Source organism: Notamacropus eugenii, chromosome 5 (genome assembly GCF_028372415.1).
Source record: "Notamacropus eugenii isolate mMacEug1 chromosome 5, mMacEug1.pri_v2, whole genome shotgun sequence".
Lineage (NCBI taxonomy): Eukaryota > Metazoa > Chordata > Mammalia > Diprotodontia > Macropodidae > Notamacropus > Notamacropus eugenii.
This window is the reverse complement of record NC_092876.1, coordinates 29,882,025-29,906,044: the sequence shown is the minus strand read 5'-3', so window position 1 is coordinate 29,906,044 and position 24,020 is coordinate 29,882,025. Positions and strand designations below refer to the sequence as shown.

General features: G+C 49.7%; 1 protein-coding gene across 3 annotated transcripts in view; it reads left to right on the top strand.

Moving 5' to 3' along the window:
• HNRNPUL1 (heterogeneous nuclear ribonucleoprotein U like 1) overlaps positions 1-19,987 on the top strand; it is a 30,009-nt gene extending 10,022 nt beyond the window's left edge. For all 3 annotated transcript variants that reach the window (XM_072608184.1, XM_072608182.1, XM_072608183.1), the window contains 10 exons: positions 1,194-1,293; positions 3,123-3,235; positions 4,221-4,487; positions 5,363-5,485; positions 5,575-5,703; positions 12,353-12,521; positions 13,309-13,623; positions 17,042-17,316; positions 18,483-18,677; positions 19,082-19,987. In XM_072608184.1, coding sequence (XP_072464285.1) covers positions 1,194-1,293; positions 3,123-3,235; positions 4,221-4,487; positions 5,363-5,485; positions 5,575-5,703; positions 12,353-12,521; positions 13,309-13,623; positions 17,042-17,316; positions 18,483-18,677; positions 19,082-19,192 — 1,797 coding nt within the window. In that variant the 3' untranslated portion in view covers positions 19,193-19,987. The remainder of the gene's footprint in view (positions 1-1,193; positions 1,294-3,122; positions 3,236-4,220; positions 4,488-5,362; positions 5,486-5,574; positions 5,704-12,352; positions 12,522-13,308; positions 13,624-17,041; positions 17,317-18,482; positions 18,678-19,081) is intronic.
• The last annotated feature ends 4,033 nt before the right edge of the window (positions 19,988-24,020 follow it).

Sequence of the window (24,020 nt, the reverse complement as noted above, 5' to 3'; positions counted from 1 at the left end):
TAAGGATGTGACAGCCTGAGCAATCACTGCTTAACTTGGGGGAGTGTAATGTGTTTTAGCCAGATACTTATGTGGACTTTCCGTGTCCTGTGTATTTCTTGAGACCCTGTTCTTGTATTATTCTGTGGTGCTTGGCACCCAAGAGAAAGAAAATCTCGATGGGGTAGTGTTGAGGGTGTGCTGGCCCTCCTCCAGGCTGGCTGGGCAGACTTCACTTGGAGTGTTGTCTTTGGCTCCCAACCCCATGTTTTGGAAGGTTCTGTCCAACTGACAGACCAGGGAAGTGCACAAGGGAGGGTGGCCATGATGACCAGAGGCCTGGGGACCATGTTAGACAAGGATTGGGTGAAGCCTCTTGGGATGTGCAGCCTGAGGAATGGAGTAGAGAACTGTTTCAAGTATCTGGAGGGCCATCCCTCCAGGGGGCGAAGGATCAGATTCTTTCCCTGGACCAGGGGGCAGGACCAAGAGCCATGAGGAAAAGTTGCCAAGAGGCAAAGGAAGGTGCTGCTGGAGGGTCTCCTCATCCATGGAGGTCTTCACAGATATTAGGAGAGCCCTTGTCAGGGATTCTTATCAGACCTATGACCTGTGAGATTCCTTTATACTTTTTAACCTTTGGCAGCTGGGTGCTTTTCATCCCTTAGCATTTGCCTCTTTCAAGAATTCTGTGACTTGGTGATTTTGCAGTTAAGACCATGGACCCAAAGTACATGAATCCAAGTATTCTCACTTCATCTCTATTGTCCTTTTCCTAAAGAAACTTGCTTCTTGGACCCAGAGAGGGCCTGGGCCAGGGACTAGCCTTGGGAGTCCATGGAAATGGAGGTGGTCCCTCCGCAGCACCCTATCAGCCCCCACCTTGCCCTCCATGTGGAGCCCGATGTCGGCACCAGTGGCCTTACTTAACCTCTGTCCTTAGCAGATCCTCCCTCTTGGGTTTATAATTCCTATGGTATGTGCTGCTTGCATCTCTTAAGATGTAGCACAGTTGTTATCTCCATTTTATAAGTGAAGGCCCAGACGACAGGTACTTGCCCAAGTTTACATACCTGTTGAGTGACTGCTGGCTCTAGTAAGAGACACCTTCCACTGACCATACCACGGTTGGTTTTCCCTGAGATAGAGGAATTGCATGATTCTAGTCTATGCGAAATTTTTAACTTGGGGCCCCATGCTTTCTGCTTCCTCAGATCAATGAAGAAATCTCTGTAAAGCATCTCCCTTCCACAGAGCCTGATCCCCACGTTGTGCGAATCGGCTGGTCGTTGGATTCTTGCAGCACCCAGTTAGGTAAGGATAAGGTCATCCTGTCTCTCCCTCGCCCAGGGTGTCCCCTCTTTTTTTTTTTTTTTTTTAACTTACTTGTTTTCAGTTTTCTACAGTCACTTCCATAAGTCTTAGATTTTCTCCTCCTCCCTCCCCAAGACGGTGTACAATCTTGTATGGGTTCTACACGTACATTCTTATTAAATACATTTTCACCATAGTCATGTTGCATAGAAGAATTTAAATGAATGAGAGAAACTATGAGAAAAAACAAGCCAAAACATAACACAAGAGAAAATGTTCCGTGTAATTCTGTTTTACAGTATCATAGTTCTTTCACTGGATGTGGAAGTCATTTTGCCTCAAAAGTCCATTGGGAATATTTTAGGTCCTTGCATTGCTATGAAGGGTTAAGTCTACCAGAAAAATTCCTCATACACTGTGGTTGTTGCTGTGTACAAAGTTCTCCTGTTTCTGCTCCTTTCACTCAGCATCAGTTCATATAAGTCCTTCCAGGCCTCTCTGAAGTCCACCTGTTCATCATGTCTTATAGCACAATAGTATTCCATTACATTCATCTATCACAACTTGTTCAGCCATTCCTCAATTAATGGGCATCCCCTTGATTTCCAGTTCTTGGCCACCACAAAGAGAGCTGCTATAAATTTTTTTGTACATGTGGAACTCTCCCATTTTTATGATCTCTTTGGGATACAGTCCTAGAAATGGTATTGCTGGGTCAAAGGGTATGCACATTTTAGTTTCTAGGTCTTTGTCACTATGAGAAGGGCGACTATAAATATTCTTGTACATATGAGTTCTTTTCCTCTTTCTTTGATCTCTTGGGGTAGACTGAGCTCAGTAGGGTATCACTGGGTCAAAGGATATGCATGGTTTAATAATTTGGGGACATCATTTCTCCAGCGATTTGTCATTTTCTTTTTCTGTCACTTTACTCAATCTGATGACTGTGAGGTGGGACCTCAGGGTTAATTCCAACTTAAATTTCTCTAATTATTAATGATTTGGAGCATTTTTTTGTATGGTTATTGACAAGCTTAGATTTCTTCCTCCAAAAACTGCAAGTCCCCTAAATGTCTCAGAATTGAGATCTTTTTAACTCGGATAGATTTTTCTCTCTCGTTTATCTTGTCTATTTTTAGCTGTTATTGGTTTTGTTTGTGCAAAACCTTTTAATCTTATATAACCAAAATTGTTCATTTTACTTTCTGGGATCCTTTCTGTTCCTTGTTTAGTCACAAACTCTTCTTCCTTCTCTCTTAACCCTAGTTAAAAACAAAAATGCTTATTTTGTGGAACACTCACCTGGCTTGTGTACCCTTCTCATCTCTGAGGTCTTTGCAGTCCTCTCTGACTGAAGCTAGATTCAGATTATCCAGGGAAGAGTGAGGATTGTACGCTCTGTGTCCATTCAGGGTGCCCCAAAGGACAGGGACATGATCTTAGGACAGGCTTCTGTGGGCATTCTGTCCCACTTCCCCAATACCTCTACAACTGGAAGGACCTTTAAATATAAAGCCACAAGGTCACTTAGTTCAACCCACTCATTTGATAGCTAGGGAACTAAGGTTAAGAGGCATTGTTAAGGTCACACCTCTGCATTCAACACCATCTGCTAATTATTATTATATCTTGTCTGAACAATAATTTTCTAAGTATACTGTGTAAATAAATGACCTCTTTATCTTCATAATAGCCCTGTAGAATAGAGGGGGGCTGCTAGGGCTCTCTGATCCCCGGGAGGCAGCTCTTGCCCCTAGATTCTCCAAACTAGCTTTTGGGGCAGGCATGTATTAGTGACCACCCCATGTTTCATGTCCTTTCCTTTTCAGGTGAGGAGGCATTTTCTTATGGTTACGGGGGCACTGGAAAAAAATCTACCAATAGCCGATTTGAAAACTATGGCGACACGTTTGCTGAAAATGATGTAATCGGCTGTTTTGCAGTGAGTATGAGTAGACGTCCCATATCTGGGTGGGGTGGTACTGAGAAAATGGAGTGCTGCACATCTAGGAACTGTGTACTTTTCTTTTAAAAGAGACAGCTACAAGGTGACCTGGGTACCAGGGATATCAAGAGAAACCAGCCCCTTCCCACAAGCATCTTCATTCTTCTGGGTAGATGTCCAATTTAGAACTTAGAGGGGATGGCAATGGCAGAACAAGAAAGGCCTCATATCGAAAGGGGCCATGTGTGAGCTGAGTCTTTCTGGAGCTTAGGATTCTGCTCTATAGAAGTGAGATGCATGCCAGGCATGGGGCACAGCTTGAGCAAAGGCCTAGAGGTGAGAGGTCCTGTGCAGGAAACAACACATAAGCCAGCTTGGATGGAATGTCGATTGTACAAGGGAAAGCATTGTCTTGGGTTTGAATGTATGACTGGTGGAGAGAGAAGGGCAACGAGGGACATGGCTGGCTCAGACGTCGATCTGCAGAGCCCTCTGTAGCAGAAGGGAGATTTGGGCTGGCAGAGCTGAACAGAACCGAGTTAGAAGGAGGTTTCTGGCACCAAAGCACCTGGCAGCCTCTCCTTAGTTAATATCTCTGGGAAGAAACTGTGGGTCCTTGGTGGGGACTGGTTTACCATTTGCTGATGAGTCATTCCTAATGGTGCTCTGCTCTCACCTCCATTAAAGCAACCAGATGAGAGGCAGGCAAGAGAGCATTCCCACCCCAGCCTGCTGCCTGACAGTGCCCCAAGGTGACCCTGGCCTCAGGCTCTATTGTTGGGGGGAACTCTTCATTGTTGTTTTCATTCTAGGTTGAAGGGCTCTCTGCTGCTGGCCTGTCAGGACTCTGGTTTGCCCAGTGTATGCAGAGAACCGCAGTGGCTGTCCCAATGGCCCACAAGCACTCACCTGGCTTGTGTTCCCCCCTTATTCTTTGCTAGCAGCTCAGTCATCTCTCTTTTTTCCTCTCCTCCTTTTCCAGGACTTTGAATGTGGGCATGAAATAGAGCTTTCTTTCACCAAGAATGGAAAGTGGTTGGGCATAGCTTACCGCATCCAGAAAGAGGCTCTGGGGGGCCAGGCACTCTACCCTCATGTCCTTGTGAAGAACTGTGCGGTGGAGTTCAACTTTGGCCAGAGGAGAGAGCCGTACTGCTCCATCATCCCAGGGTTCACATTCATTCAGCACGTGCCTGTTGGAGAGCGTATTCGGGGAACTATTGGACCAAAGAGCAAAGCAGACTGTGAGGTGAGGGCAGCTGTGGGCTGGTGGCACTGGCGAGGAGAGAGCAGGGAGTTGGCATCCTTTCGAGAGCTAAAAGAGATCTTAGAGATCACCAGATCACTGACTGAGTCCCAAAGAGACTGTGGTTTATCAGTAGAGCAAGCATTTTGTTTTATTTGTCCAAGGTCAGCGGAAGTAAATGGAAGAATCAGAATTTGAAGATGTCTCCTCTTTGTCTGAGCATTCTGTATTTCCAATGGTGGGGGAGAGGCGGGGAATAGCCTCTTTGTCTCTTGCTTAAACCAGAGAGGCCCAGGGGCAAGGGTTTGGCTGGAAATAGGAACAGGACCTTCCTTCCTTCTTGCTGATTTGCAGGATGTACTCTGGGAAGGTGCAAAAGCTGGAGGCAGGAGGGGCTGGTACACAGAGTAGCCTCTGCAAGGTTCATCCTCTCAAACTTCTCAGCACCCTGGTCTTTGCCTTAACCACCCTCAGCACAGTTAGCCCCTTTCCATTCCCTTTGCTCTGGGTTGTGTCAGCTACAACTCTGCAGCCTCTTGGGCTCTTTTCTGATTCACCCTCATTTCTGCCTGGGAAAGTGGAAAAGAGACCAGGAAAAGCAGTCCTAGATGGGGAGCCAGGCCTGGGTTCATTCCGCTTGTCCTGAGCTTCACTTGTGTTCCATGGATGACCTTGAGCTTCAGTTCTCTGATCCCGTTCCCCCCCCCATCATGGATTTGCCTTGTGGCCTCTGTCGTCATTGGAGTTCTGCATCCCCATCTCTGGCAGATGAAGGACTCCAGCTCTGACGTTCTGTGATTCTACCTTTAGGGTGCACGCCTCGCTGTCTTTCACCAGCCTTTGTGTATTCATAATATTCTCCACTGGATTTTCTTTAGATTCTCATGATGGTTGGCTTGCCAGCAGCCGGCAAAACCACGTGGGCTGTCAAACATGCCGCTGCCAACCCCACCAAGAAGTACAACATCCTAGGTACCAACGCGATCATGGACAAAATGCGGGTGAGTATGCTGTGGCTACCATCTCCCTCCCGCCCCCCACTCGCTTTTGGCCCTCGGCAGCCACCAACCTGTCTCTCCCCGCTCTCCAGGTGATGGGCCTCCGCCGACAGCGCAACTATGCTGGCCGATGGGATGTCCTCATCCAGCAGGCCACTCAGTGTCTGAACCGCCTCATTCAGATTGCTGCCCGCAAGAAACGCAACTACATCTTGGATCAGGTACTACTCGCTAGTTGGTCCTCATCAGCCTCTGCACACAGTAGGGAGTTTGCCTTAGCCACATCTCATTGGTCTTTAAACCCGAAAACATTTATGGCTTGAGCCTAATACGTTGCCACCTTTGTGGCTTGCAAAAGTATTTCCAAACCCTTTTCTGTCTTTGTGAGAACATAGGGACTCAAGTGAGACACCCTGGGCCTGCCCCACTGAAGACCTTGTCAGCAACCACATACTGTGGAAAGGTGTTGGTGCCCCCAGACCCCCACATCCAAGAGTGTTAAGAGGGCAATGAGCTCAGCTCAGCTCCTGTGCTTTCATCTCCTCTCTGATCCCGAGGGCCAGCCTCTCTTTTGGATTCATCTCTCAAATGACATATTTGTATTTAAGATGAAGGCTACAAGGGTTCCATCTTCCAGTCTCCAGCCCCCTCGTTTTATAGGTGAGGAAATTGAGGCCCACAGAGAGGAAGGGTCACCCAGGTATTTAAATAGTGGTGCTCAAACTGGGGCCCCTGTCAGAATTCTCCCTCTGGAGCTATCTCCATGATTCGGCTCAAAAAAAAGATATATTGGTTACCTGAGTGTAAGGTGCTCTATCATAAAACAGTGATCTCCAGGGTTGCTTCCCACCAAGAGACATTATGGGTGTCCACATCCTCAGGATCTGTGGTCATTTCACTTGGTGTATCCTGGAACAGATGCTACTAAAACTACCCAGTGTGCAAAGGATCCAGAACGTGCCATCATCAGGCCGGGAGGAACCAGCTATAAGAGATAGGGGGGTGTTGGAAGCAGTTGTTCTCTGGGCTTAATCACTAGTAGAAAATGGTTCACAGGACATGTAGTACATCTAAGCCCAGGTGAGTGGAGAGCTTACTGCCCTGAGCTTCTCAGGCCTTGAAGCTAGTGCCAGGTTAGCATAGATCATCTGGTCAGTCTGCCCGAGGACCTGGGAGTAAATGATCAAGACAAGTGTCATGTCAGGGATAGACAGGTGAGCACCTCAGGAGTTGGCTGGAGCAGGATTTCCTCAGCTTCGTTAGAGCCCAAACTCTGTGATCAGTCATTCTCACTTTGATCTGTTAGGAAGAGAGTCTGAACAGTCTCAGGAAAAGCAGCGTGCTCCCCATCAAGTCATCAGCTAGTTTGTGTCCATTCCCATTTGGCTGTGGCTCTGATGCCTCAGTGATGGTAATAGCACAATCATCCTTAAAGACATGTGCGCGCGACTGTGACTGCTCAGGTCAGTAAGGGAGGACCAACCCCATTAGAAACCCTAGAAAGCACCCTCCCACCACTGAGCTCACCCTTGCCTGCCTTTTTTTCTGTCTGTAAACCCAGCTTGGTAAGATCTGGTCAAATTAGCAGTTACACCCACCTCTGCAGGTGGGATGTGGGGAGGGTGCCTACTTAGGGCAGAGGGGCTCTGGGGAGTCCAGCAGGCCAGGCAGGGCTACATATGTGTGTTCTGTATGTGCAGCCGGTGTCTGGCTTTGACAGAAGTGAGAAAGAAGCCCTGATGTCAGACTGGAATATTGTTGGGGGGTCAGGGTGAGAACTGCTTGGCTGTCAGAAGCTGGAGCCCTCTTTGGATTATGTGTGGGGGTGGAACAGAGTACAGGATTTTGAGGTTTGAGGACCTGGGTTCAAATTTCACCTCAGACCCTTCTAGCTGTGTGACTTTGAACAAATCTCTTCACTTTTCTGGTCCTGTATTTTCTTATCTGTAAAATGAAAGGGTTAAATTTATTGACCTCTGAGATCCCATAGATGTGTGACCTTATGGTATGAGTTCAGATCTCAGCTTTTCTGCGGCCTTGAACAACTTACCCATCTATGACCTTTCCTGTCTTCCAACACAAAACTGTTTGAACTGGATTAGGTCAGGGATTCTTAACCTTTTTTTCTGCTGTAGCCCCCTTAGGGATCACCAGGATGCCAGTGGATTCCTGATTAATGTCTTCAGATGCATAAAATAAAATGCATAGGTTTGCAAAGGAAACCAATTTTTTGAAATAAAGATATAATATTTTTTTCATTCTAGTTCACAGATGCCACCCATCCCATCCCAGGGGTCTTTGACCTCTGTGCTTTCAGGAATCCAAAGCTTAGATTTCTGGGCATGCAAGTATGAACCCAGGACCTCCTTTGGGGCTTTTCCCACTTCTCTTTTGGCCTTGTCGAGGAGAAGGAGCTGCCCATGCTCCCCAGGCTTACTGGGAGAAGCCATAGCCTAGCAGCCCCTTCCCAGGGACTCCTGCTTACTTCACAGGCTCCTTGAAAGAGACGTTTGTAAGGGTCACTTGGGTCTTGGTCATTCGGGTGTCTGGGGCTGTGAGCTGTCCTTCTGTAGATTAAATGTTTCACCCCAGGCCAGGTGGCATCCCCCCAAGCTAGCCAGCTGTTGGCTTTTGACTTTGTTACAATCGTAGAATTAGGTCTGGTGAGGGTCTCAAGAGGTTAGTGAAAAGAGGAGGCTCAGAGTCGGAGCATTCATAGGTGTCCACTTGTGCCCTGAACCAGCTTCTCAGCCTCTCTGAACCTCAGCTTCCTTATCTGTAAAATGGGGATAGTACTCCTATCTACTGCTTACCTCCCAGTATTGTGAAGAAAATGCTTTGTAAATATTTAAATGCAATACTAAGTGTTAATAAAATACCTATAGAGCTAGAAGGGAAGATAATCTAATCCAGCCACTTTCATTCACAAATGAAGAATTCTTGATGCCCAAAAAGAGAAAAGTGATTTGGCCAAGATCTCTTGGTAGTAAAGTCAGAATTTGAACCCTGGGCTGCTGACCCTTCCAGCTTCTGTACCCATCACTTTATTTTATAGATGAGCATAAACCTCAAGTTGTGGACTAAAGATGGAGGAGAATATTCAAGTCTGCTTCTACCTTCATCCCCAGGGCCCCATCAGCAAATCTTAACAGTGCTAGCAGATACTACCAAGGGAAAGCTATCTTAGGGCTTGGGCCTTGAGCAGAGCAGCCAGGAGGAGCAGAAGGAATGGCTGCTTTTGTGAGCACCCCCCCTGCCTTGGGGGTCCCGTTCTGGCTTCCCCGATTGTTTGGGGTATGTGTTCTTCCCACAAGCTAGGCTAGGGGCCAACTGCAGAGCATCTCTGAGATGGGTAGGAGTCAGCAGGATGTTGAAAGAGCTGGCCAGACCTCAGATCCTTGGGAGTGTCTAGTTCTGACTCATCAAGGAGTCCTCCACCCGCTGCTAAAGGATCTCCAGACCAGGTGTCCACAAAGTAGATTGTTCCTAAGTCCTGCTGTCCCAGAGCATTTCCTGACATGGAACTCATTCTACCTTCTGGCTTGAGCAGAAAAGCCTAATCCCTTGGCCCTCAACACCTTTACATCTGTCCTTTAGATAAATAACATGATGGTGCTGCCCACCCTCATCCCTTCCATTATAAGTCACCTCGCCTATTTAGTAGTCGGGACTTCCATCCCTGTTGCCTTTGTGTTGTGTGGCAGGAAGGAAAGGTAGTGATCAGGAAGTTTCACCACCATTAGCCCAAGGACCTAAAAGAATAACTAGCTAGCTTCTCTCTCCCAAGACTCTGATACAGGCATTAGTACTAACAGGAATTTTCATATGGTAGTGAGGTTGGAGAAATGAGTTTGGAACCTTTCTCAAGACCAAAAAAGCCTCTTGTCTGCCTCAGGAGGCAGAAGGCTGGTTCTGATGCCTATAGGGGATGCACTTTGAAGAAAGGGGCCCAGCTGTGGGGGTTTGCGCCAGCTGAGAGCTGTGGCCTAGGGGAAACTCCTGACAGCTGTTGGCAGGCTTGCCAAGAGGAGAGTGTCATTCACACACAGGCCAGCTTTCCACCCCACACGCATGATTCCACCAGGAGGCGAGCACAAGCCAAGTCTGGTTCAGTCAGTGTCAGAGTTTCCTCCTTATTCCGCCTCTGGAATCAAACAGGCCAAAGGCACAAGTCAGCAATGTCCTCTTACTCTGCCTGCTCGATAACCATATTTTGTAGCTACTCACAGTGGAACCTGATGGGGCCATGTTCTGTCAAATACTTTCCCGACCGGTCGACCATGTGAGAGCATACGTAATGTCGTATGTATCTTGTTTGTGCAGGGACCTACCTAAGATGGATAGAAATTATTGCAATAGGAAAAACTATAAAGAGCAGAGAAGCTGGTTTCCTATGTGAACAGAAGAGCCAGCATTGTAGGCAGCGCGCGCGCGCACACACACACACACACACACACTCACTCTCTCTATCTCTCTGCAGCTGTAGTGTATCCTAGCAACCAGCCCTGGTGGTCCCTTGGCGCCACATCCAACCCAGGGGCCCCAAGCTCAGGCTGTATTTGCTGTAGCAACAGCCTCTGAACTGGAACTGTTTCCTCCCTTTCTCCATATGGGGGATAGCCAGAAAACAGACTCAGCCCTACACTTCCAGCTGGATTTTAGCTGCTGTATTCATTTTCTAATATTTGCCACCATTGTCGCTAGGAAGCACAATTTCCAAACCACAAAGTTTGGCCTGTCTCGCTCTTCATCAGTGAGTGACCTGCCTCAGTCCATGGGGATTTCTAACCACATGTTAGGGAGTGTGTGGTCTTCTGCTCCAGCTCTGTTGGTCAAGAAGCAGAAAGACAGCTGCCTAAAACAACTACCCTGAGAACTGCTCCCCACAAAGACCACAGGGCCCTTGGCCAATGCATGCCCCTTCCTAGAAGGAAATATCGAAGGTGTTATGGGACAGCTCAGCTGTGGAATTGAGACCCCAAGGTTATCCAAATCTGACCCCAATGCCTTTTGGAGATGTAAGGAGAGTTCCCTTAGAAAGTTGATCCCCAAAGAGAGACCACACAAAGAGAGGAAAGAATCAGCCCCCATCTTCTAGACAGTGAAGATGCCCACTGGTACATGGCATTGTATCACAGCCCTAAACATTTCTCCTTCCTGTTGCCAAAGATCCCTCTGTCTCAGAGGGCTGAAGAGGGTAATACAACTTCTTTGTGGTCAGTAGGACAAAAAAGCTGTCCTATGACCAGGAGACTGTGCCAAGGTGATGTTTGTAAAAGACTGTTGGTGGAGTGTACTAGATAGTGACAAACAGAGATGGTCAGTGACCTGCTCTGCCAAAAAAAAAGAGACTGCTGCCAAAAAAAAATACTGCTTCCTTGTTGGACAAAATAAAAGTGCCTTTAATTTGAGGTATGGGGGATTTTTGAGAGGTTATCCTCCTGATCCTGTGACAAGGAGCTGAGGACCATGGCTATTTCACACAGTTCCCCTCCCAACCCTACTCAATTAGAACCCCCACGTGGGCCATAGCCATCAGGAAGTGCTTCATGAAACAGTGCCCATTCTCAACTTCCTCAGAGAAGACACAACCCAGGATGGCTCAATTAGAAGCAAACTAGTTTTCAGAGGAGGAAATAGGCCCAGAAAGAAGAGCCTTGCCCAAGAAGTCAGGACCAGGACCCAGGTACTTGGCTTTACCCATTGGCTTGGCTTCCTAGCACAATGACTTGGTGCCAAAGCCTATAGGTGAGCACTAACATTGTGCTGGGTTGGGGGCTGGCTCGTGAAGCTAAATTCCATGGCTACCTGCTCAGTGATACAGTGACCTCCCATCCAGCTGAGCAGAGCATTTCAGGCCCTTTTCCTGCTAAAAGCTCAGGTACCTTTAGTGCCTTAGGATTTGCCAAGGGCTTTCCTAACCCAAAGCACTGTGTAAAGTAAGTAGTGCCAACTGTTCTTTCAAAGAACTGGAAACTCCATTTACATGGCTGGATGAGGCACCCAGGGCATTCCAGCACGGGCAGGCCAAGCCCATGAGTGCCTCGTAAAGGGAACTGCTTTGTCCCTAAAAGAAGGGCTTCCTGTGGAAGACAGACAGAAGAGGACAAATCTGGTTGTCTTTGGTGCTCCAAAAGGTGGCCATCATTGGAGCCCCCTTCTCTAGTTGAAGGGCAGGCTTAGGGATACGTGTTTGTGTCAGCTGGGAGGAAGGAGATGAGTTTCTCAAATTTCATCCCCCTTTGACCTGGACCACCCCTGACAGAATAGAAGCTCTTAAGGGCAGGGCTTGTGATGTTTGGAACTTTGTATCCCTGGCATCTAGCCTGGACCCTGGCACACAGTAGGTGCTTAATAAATGCTTCTTGTTTGCAGCATATTTGACAGCACTCTGTGACTCAGTTTTCCCAAGAGTAAATCTCCCCTCACCACTCACTAGCTCACTAAGTGTCTTTTCCCTGACTTGCCTTTGTAGTTGCATCTTATTCCTAGGCAGCATCAAACCAGGCTGACCCTCAGCCCAGAAGGATGGGGTGGCGGGAGGCGGGGCATAGAGGATCCTGGAGACGTGAAGCACCGCCTTTCTAGGTCAGGCTCTGCTGTCACTTAAAGAACCGTCCTGAAAAGGAGGATGAGGCCTCTTGAAAGCAAGGTTCTGGCTTCAAAATCCACTCACTCAACCACCCTGGACCTCAATTTCTTCACCTGTAAAATATCTAATTAGATGGCTTCAGGGCCCTTCCAGCTTTGGCTTCATGATGCTGTAGCTGAGGGCTTCCCATGGAGTGTCTTTATTGACCATTTGCTACAGGCACCCCCCAAACTAAAGGACATATAACAGTTGTTTGCCTCTTTGTCACTTATTGCTAGACAAATGTTTATGGATCAGCCCAGAGACGAAAAATGCGTCCTTTTGAAGGTTTCCAACGCAAGGCTATTGTCATTTGTCCCACGGACGAGGACCTGAAAGATCGAACGATAAGACGCACAGATGAAGAGGGGAAGGATGTGCCTGATCATGCCGTGTTAGAAATGAAAGGTAGGAAAAGCAGTCACCCCAGTCCTGGCCTCACAGGCTAAGAGGGGAGAATATCAGAATGCCCTTGTTAGTTTGCTCCTTGCCATTCTTTGCTCCCCTTTTTCTCCATGGTTGGCTCCAGCATTTAGTGGAGATATTCCATAAACTGGAACTTGCCAAGGGGAAGAAGAGATATCTTTCCTCTGGCTCTCTTGTCCTCCCTTCCCCCACCCTCTGCCACCAAAAACAAAATCTGACTCTGCTGACAGTCGATGGTCAGTGTGTAATGGTAGAAAGAGCGCTAGCCTGAGAGGCAGGGGACAAGCGTTAACCCAGGCCTTTCACTTAATGAGCTGGCTAACAGCACGTGAGACCCAGCATGTTTTGGGAGATCTCCTTCACCCTTTCCCTTGTCTACAAACTGGGGACACTTGACCTTATTAGTCCCACTTGGAGCTTTTGTGAAATTGAATTACAAACAGCCAGGAAGTGTTTTGGAAAGACTGAGCCCATCCATCCCCATCCCCTAATACAAGGTGGCATTGGCAGAGCATCACAGAAGGGTTGGCCCCAAACAGTCCTGCTGGGCATCAGGGACTGTTGTAAGCACAAAAGGGACACAAGTAGAGGGGTTATGGTCCATTCATAAGTCATTACCTTCCTTCTCTTCTCACTGCCCCCAAATATGTGACCTTCAGGGAAGGGAGGACTAACGCCCTCTGCCTCCAAGGTGAACTTGTTTCTCAGGCCCTGGAAGTAGCTGACCATGCCTCCTTTTTTCCTCTCCCCTCCTGGGCACGCCCCAAAGCCAACTTCACATTGCCCAGCGTTGGGGACTTTCTGGATGAAGTCCTCTTCATCGAACTCCAGCGGGAGGAGGCTGACAAGCTGGTGAGACAATACAATGAAGAAGGCAGGAAGGCCGGACCTCCTCCAGAGAAACGCTTTGACAGTCGTGGGGGCAGCAACTCGGGAGGATTCCGGGGCCGGGGAGGCTCTGGGGGCTTCCAGCGATATGACAACCGAGGACCACCTGGGGGCAATCGAGGGGGCTTCCAGAACCGAGGGGGCAGCAGTGGCGGTGGTGGCAGTGGCAGTGGTGGCAGCGGCAGCTACCGAGGAGGTAACCCAGCCCTCCCCTCCCTTCCGCCTCCCCTGTATTCCTGGTGAGTCCTGAGGACTTTATGGGATCATCTTGTCTTTTCCTCTGACAGTAACCAGGTTGCCCTTTTTCCCAAGCCAGCCAACAGGGGATCCCTTCTGAAAGGCATCTCTAGCACGTGTCCCCATCCCTGACCATGATCTTTCCCCAGTGGTGGCCAGAAGTGGGGGGAATTAATCCAGTTGGGAAGTCAACACACACATGAAACTTGAAAATGTGGAGATGAGGCAACTCAGGGCCAGAAAGACCTGGGTTCAAATCCCATCCCTGACACACTGCTGTGTGACCCTGAGTGAGTCACTTCTCCGTGTTCCAGGTCACTCCCATCAGATACTTGGTGGCAGAAAAGGGCTGTTCTCCCTCGGGAGGGTTTCCTTAGCTGGGAGTTGCCTCAGTCCTTGAAGGGCCCAGGTCCAGTCCTCTCTGGCAGAAGTGAAAGTGGAAGAGCCTCAGAGTCTGGTCAGAGAAACACTGGGCCTGAGAGTCTGGAACCCTGGCTCATAGCATCGCTATGCTACTCTAGGCAAGTCCTTCCCCTCAGTTTTTTTCATCTGTAAAATGGAATCATTCATCAATGCTTAAGCTGTAGGTAAAGCATGTTGGTAAACCTTGACCTGCTCTAGTCACAGATTGCCAGGCTGGAAGCCCCTCCTCCCCCCCCCATCCGGGCCCCCCAGGGCTCCTGCCTCAGTCACACTGGAGCATCATGGAGCCAAGGCTGCCCCATGGGCTGAAGCAGAACAAATCCAGCTCAAAGCTCTTTCCCTTCCTTCAGCTGACTCTGAGATGTCTTCTCAAGTCTGTTTATCCAAGTCCCCCACCCAGATGGCTACAACAGAGCATGAGACATGACCAGGGCAGGGTCCAGCTGGACCCCAGCTGGGAAGCTGGTCTTCTCAGCACAAATGAAGAACACAGCAGAGGCATCCAGTTTTCCCTCTGCACTCTCACTTGTGTCCATTCAGTCCATCCTTCAGTCACATTGACATATCTTATTCTTCATTAGCCATTGTTATCTGCATATTTGCATATCATCTGCATGTTTGCTAAATACTACGTGTCATTAGCAATGTCCTTGCCAGCTGTGAGTCTGTGCTCCTGTGGCTGTCATCCAGGAGACTGATAAGAACATTCAGTACCAGTGGGCCCTGGCACTAGAGACATCTGCCATTAAGACTGACTCTGGGTCTGTTCATTCAGCCACTTCTTAACCCCCCAACTGTATTATCACCCAGTCTACATCTCTTACACGTTCTGCACAAGAATATATCCAAGCCTCAGAGACTTTGCCAAGGGTTAGGGTGCCCAGCCTTCCCCGATTTACCAGTCTAGTAACCCTCCCCGAAAATGGAAATGAGTCTAGTCAGACCAGGCCCTTTCTTTATAAAGCCACAGTCACTTCCACGTGTCCCTGCCTCCTCTCACTTCCAGAATGCTCACAAACCCTTCCATAGGTCTGGGATTATCCTTAAAAAGCTAACAACTGGTTTATTAATCATTCATAAACCATTCTTGTGGGCAGAGAGTACAAAAGATGTATGTGCCCCTTTCACCACCTGAGGCATAACCCCATGTCCAGGAAAAGATCAGCCCCAACCAGAACTCCAGACATGATCCAAGGTGAGGTAGGCCTACACCTGCACCAGCTTACCAGTTACACCAATTTCCTCACCTTGAACTGGGGGTGCTGAGTCTGAGCGATGGCAGCCAGCACAGAGGGCTTTGTGTGCAAGAGCTTTACAAATGTGACCTCCCACAGTCCTCACAACCACCTGGGGAGGGAGGTGCTGTATTGTCTCCATTTACAATTTAGGCAACTGAGGCAGATAGAAAGTGACCAGCCCAGGGTCCCATAGCTGTACAGTGTCTGAGGCTGGATTTGAACTCGGGATTCCTCTGTGCCACCCAGAGTCCAGCTCCCTGCCCTCTAGTTTACAAGGCCTTTGCTCTTCTTCTGGGAAGTTCACTCAGCTTCAGGACTGGTCCCAAATCTCCCAGTCTGCAGTTGTTCAGATGTCCCTGAAAGCAGATCAGCTTTCACTGCAGACAGCCAGCAGCCATCTCCAACATCTCCTTATCCTCCCCATTAACCACTTCTGTCCTGTCCTTCCTTGGCTTGTGGTTGTTCTCTTGGGTAGAAAAAAAAGAAGCTGAGTCCACCTCAGAGAGCTGCCCAAACGTTTCTTTGATCTCAGCTCCAACATCATGTTTTTGAGGCCAATTTGGCATCTTTTATATTAATCCCCAGTCTCAGTGGTGCTGACAGTAATAATGGCTAACAATTCTGTGTCTCATTGGATTCTCACCAAAACCATGTAAGGGAGATGCTATTATCCTTAGTTTACAGATGAGGAAACTGAGGCAGGCAGGTACCTAAGGCCAGATTTGAATTCATGCCTTCCTGAGTTGCCTGTACTGCCTGTGTACACAAGGAGCTGGCATGGGACAATGAGGGAAGTGCCAGGACTGGAGTGGTGTCAGAAATACCCAAGTTCAAATCCAGGCTCATTCACTTCCTACTTAGGTTGCCCTGGGCCAGTCACTCAGACTCTTCTGCCTCTGTTTGCTCAGCTGTAGAATGGGGAGAACAACAACCCTTAACCTCCAAGGCAGAGTTATAACAAAGGGGACTAGTTATTGCTATTCGTTTCCAGGGGTGGTGCCATTCTTGCCTTGAGTCTTCAGAACTTAGTTATCTTTGCTTCTGCTTCATATTTTAAAAATTCCTGTATGGCTCATGAGAGCAGTATCCTCTGGAGTCAAAAGTCCAGACTCTTCTCTGCCCCATCTCTGCCTTTGTGACAATCACTCAACACTGCTGGACGATCTGGGAGCTTAGGGATTTTCAGAGCATCAGTGGGATCTCTAGACCTCACCCCTTGAGTCAGGAAGACCCGATTCAAATCCCACCTCAGACGTAATAACTGTGTGACCCTGGGCATGTCAGTTCACCCTGTTCTCACCTGTCAAATGAGCTGGAGAAGGAAATGGCAAACCATTCCAGGGTCTCTGCCAAGAAAACCTCACATGGGGTCATGGAGAGTGGGATACAGTTGAAATGACTGAAGAGTTATAATGCCCAACACGAGGGTACACTTAAGTTGATTGTCTGGTGAATGAATAAGGGCAGTGACCAAGTCTTATTCCAACTCAAGGGGTTTATCACTCAGGACCTGAAGACTTTTGATCCATTCCCCTGACATTAGGGACTAGGCCCATCATGGGGGCTGGGATTGGCTCCCAGCTCTGCTTGGGGTGTTTCCTACCACTCTTGGTTATGTTAAACCTAGTTTCCCCCTACCCCCATCCAAGATTCTTTGTCCTCGGAAGACCCTGAGTGAAGTAGTCACCTGACCAAATGACCCTTTGCTGCTTCCAGGTTTCAACCGAGGTGGGGGTGGAAGCAATAACAGTGTCGGGGGCTATACTCAGAACCGCTGGGGCAGCAATAACCGGGACAACAGCTCCAACAGTCGAGGGGGCTACCCGAGGGCTCCTCAGCCCCAGAACTACCCCCCTGCCAGGAGCCAGCCCCCCAACAGCAGTGGCACCAGCAGCACCACTGTCACCAGCTACAAAAGCAGCAACATCCCCACCTCTGGGGCCAGCAGTGGCAGCAGCAATCCTCCCGTCAGCAGCTACAGCCCCCCCCAGGTAAGCCCTGCCTAGGGGGTAGGGAGTGAGGGGGGCCACTGTGGCAGGCAGATGGGTGATAGGATCTGAGCCTCTGGAGAGGCCAAGGCTTTAGGGCTGCTGGGATGACCGGTTACTCTTTGGTGCCTTGAAGCAGTCCTTCTGCTCTGTCTCCCTTGTACAAGCACAAAACGGCCAATCTCTCTAGTGAGGGGGCTGGCTTACAGCAGGGGCTCTCAATCTCAGAACCCTTGGGCAACCAGTCTGGCGAAGCCTATGGACCTTTTCAGAAAAATGTCTTTAGATGCATAAAGTGAGATGTGTAGCATTGCAAGAAAAACTAATTATCTTGAAGTATGACTTTCTAAACCTTTTTAGAAGAAAAAAGTGGCACGGTGGATAGAGCACCATCCCTGGAGCCAGGAGGACCAGAGTTCAAATCCAGCCTCAGACACCTCATACTTACTTGCTGTGTGACCCTGAGCAAGTCACTTAACTCAAATTGCTTTGCCAAGAAAAAGCAAATTTATAGCCCCTAGGTAAAGACTAGGAGGCCTGTGGGGTGGCCTGCCTTTGGGCTACTCATACCCCTGACTGCCCAGTTGCCATTGGGGAAATCGACCTCAACTCCCTGCGAACTGTTTGTGAGCATGTTTCCTGCTGGACGGACAGCAGCAGCATCCCATCTTAGAATGAACTTGGTGGGGGCTTTTGCAGCCCTTTTGTCCAGAGTTCCATTTCATAGATGAGGCTCCTGAGACCTAGGGTTGGGTACTTGCCCATGGTCCCCAAGGAATGAAACTTGGACTTGCCCTTCGGGCTTCTGACCTCCCTTGGTTATGTGGTCAGCAGGGTGGGGAACACCTGGTACCCACAGTCCAGGAGCATGGGTCTCCTTGTGCCCACTGTCTCCTGGTATTGTGATGATCCCCGCTTATTTGGAAGAACCTTCTGTGGTGACTGAGGAAAAACTGGCTACCTAGACTGGGGCCAGAAGAGCCTTTGTGGTGTGTAGCCAAAAGGGGAGTGACCTGCTCAGGACCTCGCTGGCCCTCAAACCCAGGTCTAACGACATCCTAGAAAGAGACAAGAGCATTTAGTAAAAGCATTTGGGTCCATCAAACCCAGTGGGGTGAGGGTGTTTCCATTCTGTGCCCATCTACAAATCACTCTGTTTTCCTTTGCAGCAAACCTACACCCCAACCTACAATCAGGGAGGGTACACCCAGCCAGCTTACACTGCACCTCCACCGCCACCGCCACCACCCCCTCCCACCTACAACTATGCCAGCTACACGGCCTACACCCCGCCCTATACCACCCCACCACCACCTCCTACAGGACAGACCTACAGTCAGCAGAACTACAACCAGTATCAGCAGGTAGGCCCTGGGAAAGTGGGGAGGGGAGGGAGAAAGTGTGTGTGGGTATGCTTGCGTGTGGGTGGCACTTCATGTGGTCTGGGCCTCAGTTTGGCCAGGGGCACAGCATTGGTGAAGTGAGCTCACAGTCTGCTCCTTCTCTCTGTAACCTCCCTGTACTTCCATCCCTGTCCTTTCCTAACACAGAGGGGCAGGAGGCAGCAGCCAACAAAACATCTTCCATTAAGTGTTGGCTGTGTGCATGTGTGAGTGAAGTGAATGAATGAACCGGTGAAATCCAAAGAGCTTTCTGTCTGGGTGTCCTCTGAGCGTGCCCAGTGAGGCGGCCCTGGGCACCTGGAATCAGGCCTTCCTGCCCCAGATGCTGAAGCCTCGTATTCTCTCTGTTCTCTCCCTGCCTCCAGTACGCGCAGCAATGGAACCAGTACTACCAGGGCCAGTGGCCACCATACTACGGCAACTATGACTACGGGAGCTATTCGGGGAGCACACAGGGGGGCTCAAGTACGCAGTAGCTGAGGCTTCCCCAAGGCAGAGACCACACCCTCCGGCCTGGGCCAGAGGGCAGTTGCCGCCTTGCCCAGCTGTGTCCGTCCGTCCATCCGTCTGTCTGTCTGTCCATCCGTCTGTCCTCAGCTCCTGCCTTTCTTGCCCATCCTCCCATTGAGAAGGCGCTTGATTCCTCCATCCTCTCCCACTCTTTTTCCAGTTCCACAATGCAGTGAAAAAAGAAAGAAGCCCCTTTGCTTTTTATTCTTTTTTTTCTTTTTGAAACACCGGTCCTATGCTGCCTGCCCCTGCTCCTTCCCCTCCAGTGGGGAAAACACTCAGCAGCTCCAGGGGCCGGAGGAGAGCCCAGGGTGGCCGTGGTTGCTGCCCTTGATTTCTCCTCCTCCCTCTCAGCTTGCCAGGCCTTCTAGAAAGCAGCCCCTGCTGGAGATGTTTTATTGTCTGAGACTTTGCAAAAAAAAAAAAAAAGAAAAGAAAAAAAAGAAAAAAGATGGAGGGAGGAAGAGGCAAGCCAGATGTTTTATGGTAATTATGCTGTTTTTTAATTTTTAGAATTTATGTCAGTTTTTACTGTGGGACGGCTGTTAATATTTCATCAAGGTAACAATTTCTTTGCTGAGTTCAGGTGACTGAGGACGAGCACGCATCCACTTGGGAATGAAACCACAGAATCATCTTTAACCTAACTTTTTATACAATGTCTAAGTTCCCATAACTTTGCACACACGCTTCTGTGTTGAGTTGAATTGTAACTGCTTTTTGTATTTGGAGAGAGTGACTATTGAACTTTAAAACTTTTATTCTAGATGTGCTGGTCGTCTCTTGGGGTGGGAGGGAGAGCAAGGGGCAAAGGATGGGAAGGGGGGGGGAGGCCCTTGGAGAAGGCCCAGATCCAGGGTCTCCCTCCACAAGCGGCATCAGTTCTCAGGAAACAGTATAGCTGCCACCTCCGTGTGATTCCCCCAGCCTATTTCCCTTGGGGTGTCTTCCTTCTGGTTTTTTTCACCCATACCCCAAATCAGCCAAGTATTCAGGCCCCCAATATGTGCGAGGCCCGTGAGGAAGAGAGAGAAAGGAAAGAAGCTGACCTAGGGAATCTGATGCCAGGCTGTGCAGACAACAGCTGACCCCAGGTCAAGTCCCAGTCCTCTGGCACAAACGCAGAAAGGACCACAGCGGTCCAGAGACCACCTCCCAGCTGCCTGAGCCCCAAGGAGACCATATTGGGGAGAGGCCTCAGAAAGAGTAGGACCTGCGCTTTGGGAGGTGGGGTGGAATGAGCAAGGGAAAGAGAAGCTGGTGTGTGCAGGACACATGCTGGGGGTCATCAGACTGAGGAACAGCACAGAATAACCCCCACTTTTCAGAAAAGAAAACTAGGCCTCAGGCAAAGTGACTGCCGCCCAGGGCCACAACTTGGCAAGGGTCAGAGGTGGCATCCAAGCCCACATCCCACACAACTCATCCTGGAAAGCCTTTGTGCAGCCCCCAAACCCCAGTCCTAGTCAGGCACCATGGGCAACGACCACAGGCCAATCACTGTGTTAGAAAGGACCCAGAGCCAGCCCCCTGCTGAGTGGGACTAGGGCTTGTAAGGGGGAGGATGAACACAGCTGTTGCATGGAGAGCTCTCAGGATCAAGCTGAGGAGTGGTGATAGGGCAGGGTGTCACTGAGGTTTGTTCTAGGGGCTGGGGGAAGTGGGCCTATGGTTTGGTAGCTATGGATGAGAAAAGGGTGAATTAGAGTGGAAAGAGGGAAGGCGGGGTGGAGACTGGATGAAGGTGGTAGCGATGTAAATGGGGAGCTGGTATCTACCTTTGTTTTTCATCTGAAAGCAAAGGGAAGGGAGGATTGACTCTGGTTTCTCTGGCAGTATGTCCCCTGAGGAGAAGGGGACAGGTTTGGGGAAGGGAGTGGAGGAGTTTTGTTTTGAATGTGCCATGCCCTAGGTGTGAGGTGTACGTGGGACAGAGATGGGCCATGGGGGATGCTAGACTGAGGAGGAATCCAGTTGAATCAAGGATGAATCTGAAGCTGAGCTGTTGGGATGCTCCCACAAAGAATCTGGGACCTGGGTCTTTTCCTGACTTCTGGCCTGGCCATGGACTGACCTTTCACTCCCCCTGCTGGCTTTCTTCTTGGTTGCCCTCTTCCCTTTGAACATCCCAGCAGAGATAGTTCCTCCTGAGGAGGAATGCTGTGCAAATTGCATTCCCACTTTGCAGAGGGAGAAACTGGCTCTAGTAAATTAATCTAGCCATGTGGTGTGAAGACGTGGAGAAACAAGTCCTGAAAAATTGGTGGCCACCCTCTTCTCCCTCCCCTCGTTGTGCCCTCCTTCTGGAAGGCTCCTCACCAGGGAGTAAGCAGGGAGGACTCTTCCCCCCAGGACCACAGGAGAGCCCATCCTGGCCCTCCCTCCCTCGTGTAGTGTCACAATGCTTGGCACAGTAGCTGTGGACCCTCCAGCTTGCCTTCACTAGACTAAGCTGCCTCTACCAGTCTGTTCTAGGAGCATGGCCCAGAAGCAGAAGATCCCCTTAGGCAAGCTTAGACTTGTGAAAATGGGAGGCTCCCTGAGACCTGAATGGTTGTGGGAAGGCAGTATGGGAATGACTGGCCCAACTTGGGAAATTATGAACTTTTATGGATTTCTTTTGCATTACTTTGCTGTGCTTCCCATTCTGATCCGGTTCTAGGCCACACTTGGGAGCATTCCAGCGGTGTATTTGACAGCTTTGCTCTGCTTCATCTGACTCTGCAGTTGAACGTCGGCCATTCTTCCTCCCCGTCATGACAGCTCTGAGGGCTCCCCTAAATCTCTAGGCTAGTCCTCAGTCCTTTCCATTGATTCTCTAAGAGTGCGACCCTCCCAGTCACCTCACCACATGCCCTCCTGTTTGTTAATGGCTTAAGTAAAAATGCCCAGAACTGGGCCTGTTCCAGAGTGGGACTATGTTGAGTCAGTGCCAAAGCCCAGAGGATCAGAAATACCAACTGTTCCAAGCCCCAGTTGGGGGCCGGTGAACACCAGGCCCATCACTACAGCCTCAGGGTAAGCCAGCTTTTTGACTACCATTTCACTGTTAACTCACTGGTCGTTGAATCTACCAGAATCATAGTTGTTCAGTCATATCTAACTCTTTGTGACCCCCTGGACCATGGCCATGGGGTATTCTTGGCAAAGATCCTGGAGTGGTTTGCCATTTCCTCCTTCAGTGCATAAAGGCAAAAAGCTACAAGACACCTTGGGTCCAGATGAGGAAGCTGAAACCTGCCCAAAGTAACAGGATTTCCTTCAAGGTCATCTGACTCCAAAGGGAATGTTCTTTTCCTCAATGTTTCTCAAGGGTGATAAAAACTGGGCCTTCCTTTCCTATTGGAATTGGGACAGATCACTGGGTCTCCATCCACAGCTGAAAATGAGGGGTTTGTGGGTTAATATGGTTCAGAGCTGAAAGGGGTCTTAGAAGTCACTTAGCCTCTCATTTTGTAGCTGAAGAATCGGGCCCAGAGAAGGGGGAGCACTACTGAACCTCACTAGGACCTCTATCCTGGGTCTGCTCTCTTTATCTCAATAGGGCCCTCATTGCTACTCTATTAACATTCTTCCCCGTCCTCACCTGTCCACTCCCTGCTGCTTTCTGTCCTCTCTGTTTTCCGCTTCAAAGTTGTTCCATTTCCTTCTCTGCTTCAGGCCCTAGGAAAGGGGTGGTCTGCCTTCCTGCCAAGGCTGAGCCCTCACTTGATCCTATCATCCCTCCTTTATCTCTAACCTGTTTTGCAGCCCAGCTCAGGAAAAGCCTCCTACACCCGTTACTTCTACAACCCCACCTTTCCACACATTTCTTAGCTCCTAGCAATCCGCCTTTTGACCCCATCACCAGTCTGAAGCCTCTCCAAGTTGAGACTGATTTCATAATTTCTAAATCTGGTGGCCTCTTCTCAGTCCACACTTTCCAACACCTAGCACAATGTTCAATGAATTCTTCATCTCTCCCCCAATTTTGACACAATCACCCCCTCCTCCAGAATCCTCCTTCCTTTGCTTTCATGTTGCCTCTCCACATTCTCTTCTAGGTGTGACCGCTCCTCCATGCCCCTATACCCTAATTATAGCTGGTGCCTGCTAAGTGCCAGGCACTGTTAGAGATTCCTCTGACCTCTTTTTTTGGTGGCACCATCATATCCCATGGGTTAAATGATCACATCTCTCCTAATGAGATGCGCACTCCTTTGCAGAGCGGGAGGGGAAGCCTGCGGGCGTGAACACTGCATAGGATTCTTTTGGTCTGTATTGGCTGGATGATTTTCTCTACAACTTTTAAAAGATTCTGTTATGAGGAACAAGAAAGGGTGGAGCATAGGGGGCAACAGGCAACGCTAAAACGTTTTACTCATCACTCTCAGTGTTTTAACACATTTCGTTTTCAACATCCTAAAGTTTTTTCAACCCTTCACTCCTACGCCGATAATTGCCCAGCTATAAAATGCAGGCCTGGTCTCTGCACCAAGTGCCTGCCCAGCGCCCTCCCGGCCCGGCCCGGAGCTCCTGCCCCCTCGGGAGGGGGCGCTGGCTCTGCCCTGGGGTCGCCCTCACACCCCGCCTCTGGCGCTTCCAGGGGCTGTGCGGAGCCCGTTCGAGGCTGCCCCGGCCCTGGGGAGTCGGTGCTCTTATTGGGCCCCTGGGAACCGCGGGCTGCGGGGCTGGCCGGGCCCGCTGCGCCGCCTAGCGGCTGCCGGGGGAGCAGGCTGAAGGGCTCAGTCCTTCCGCGGGTTGGCCGCAAGCGCCTTGCGGGCAGAGGCAGTCTCCCTTCCGCCCCTCTCGGTG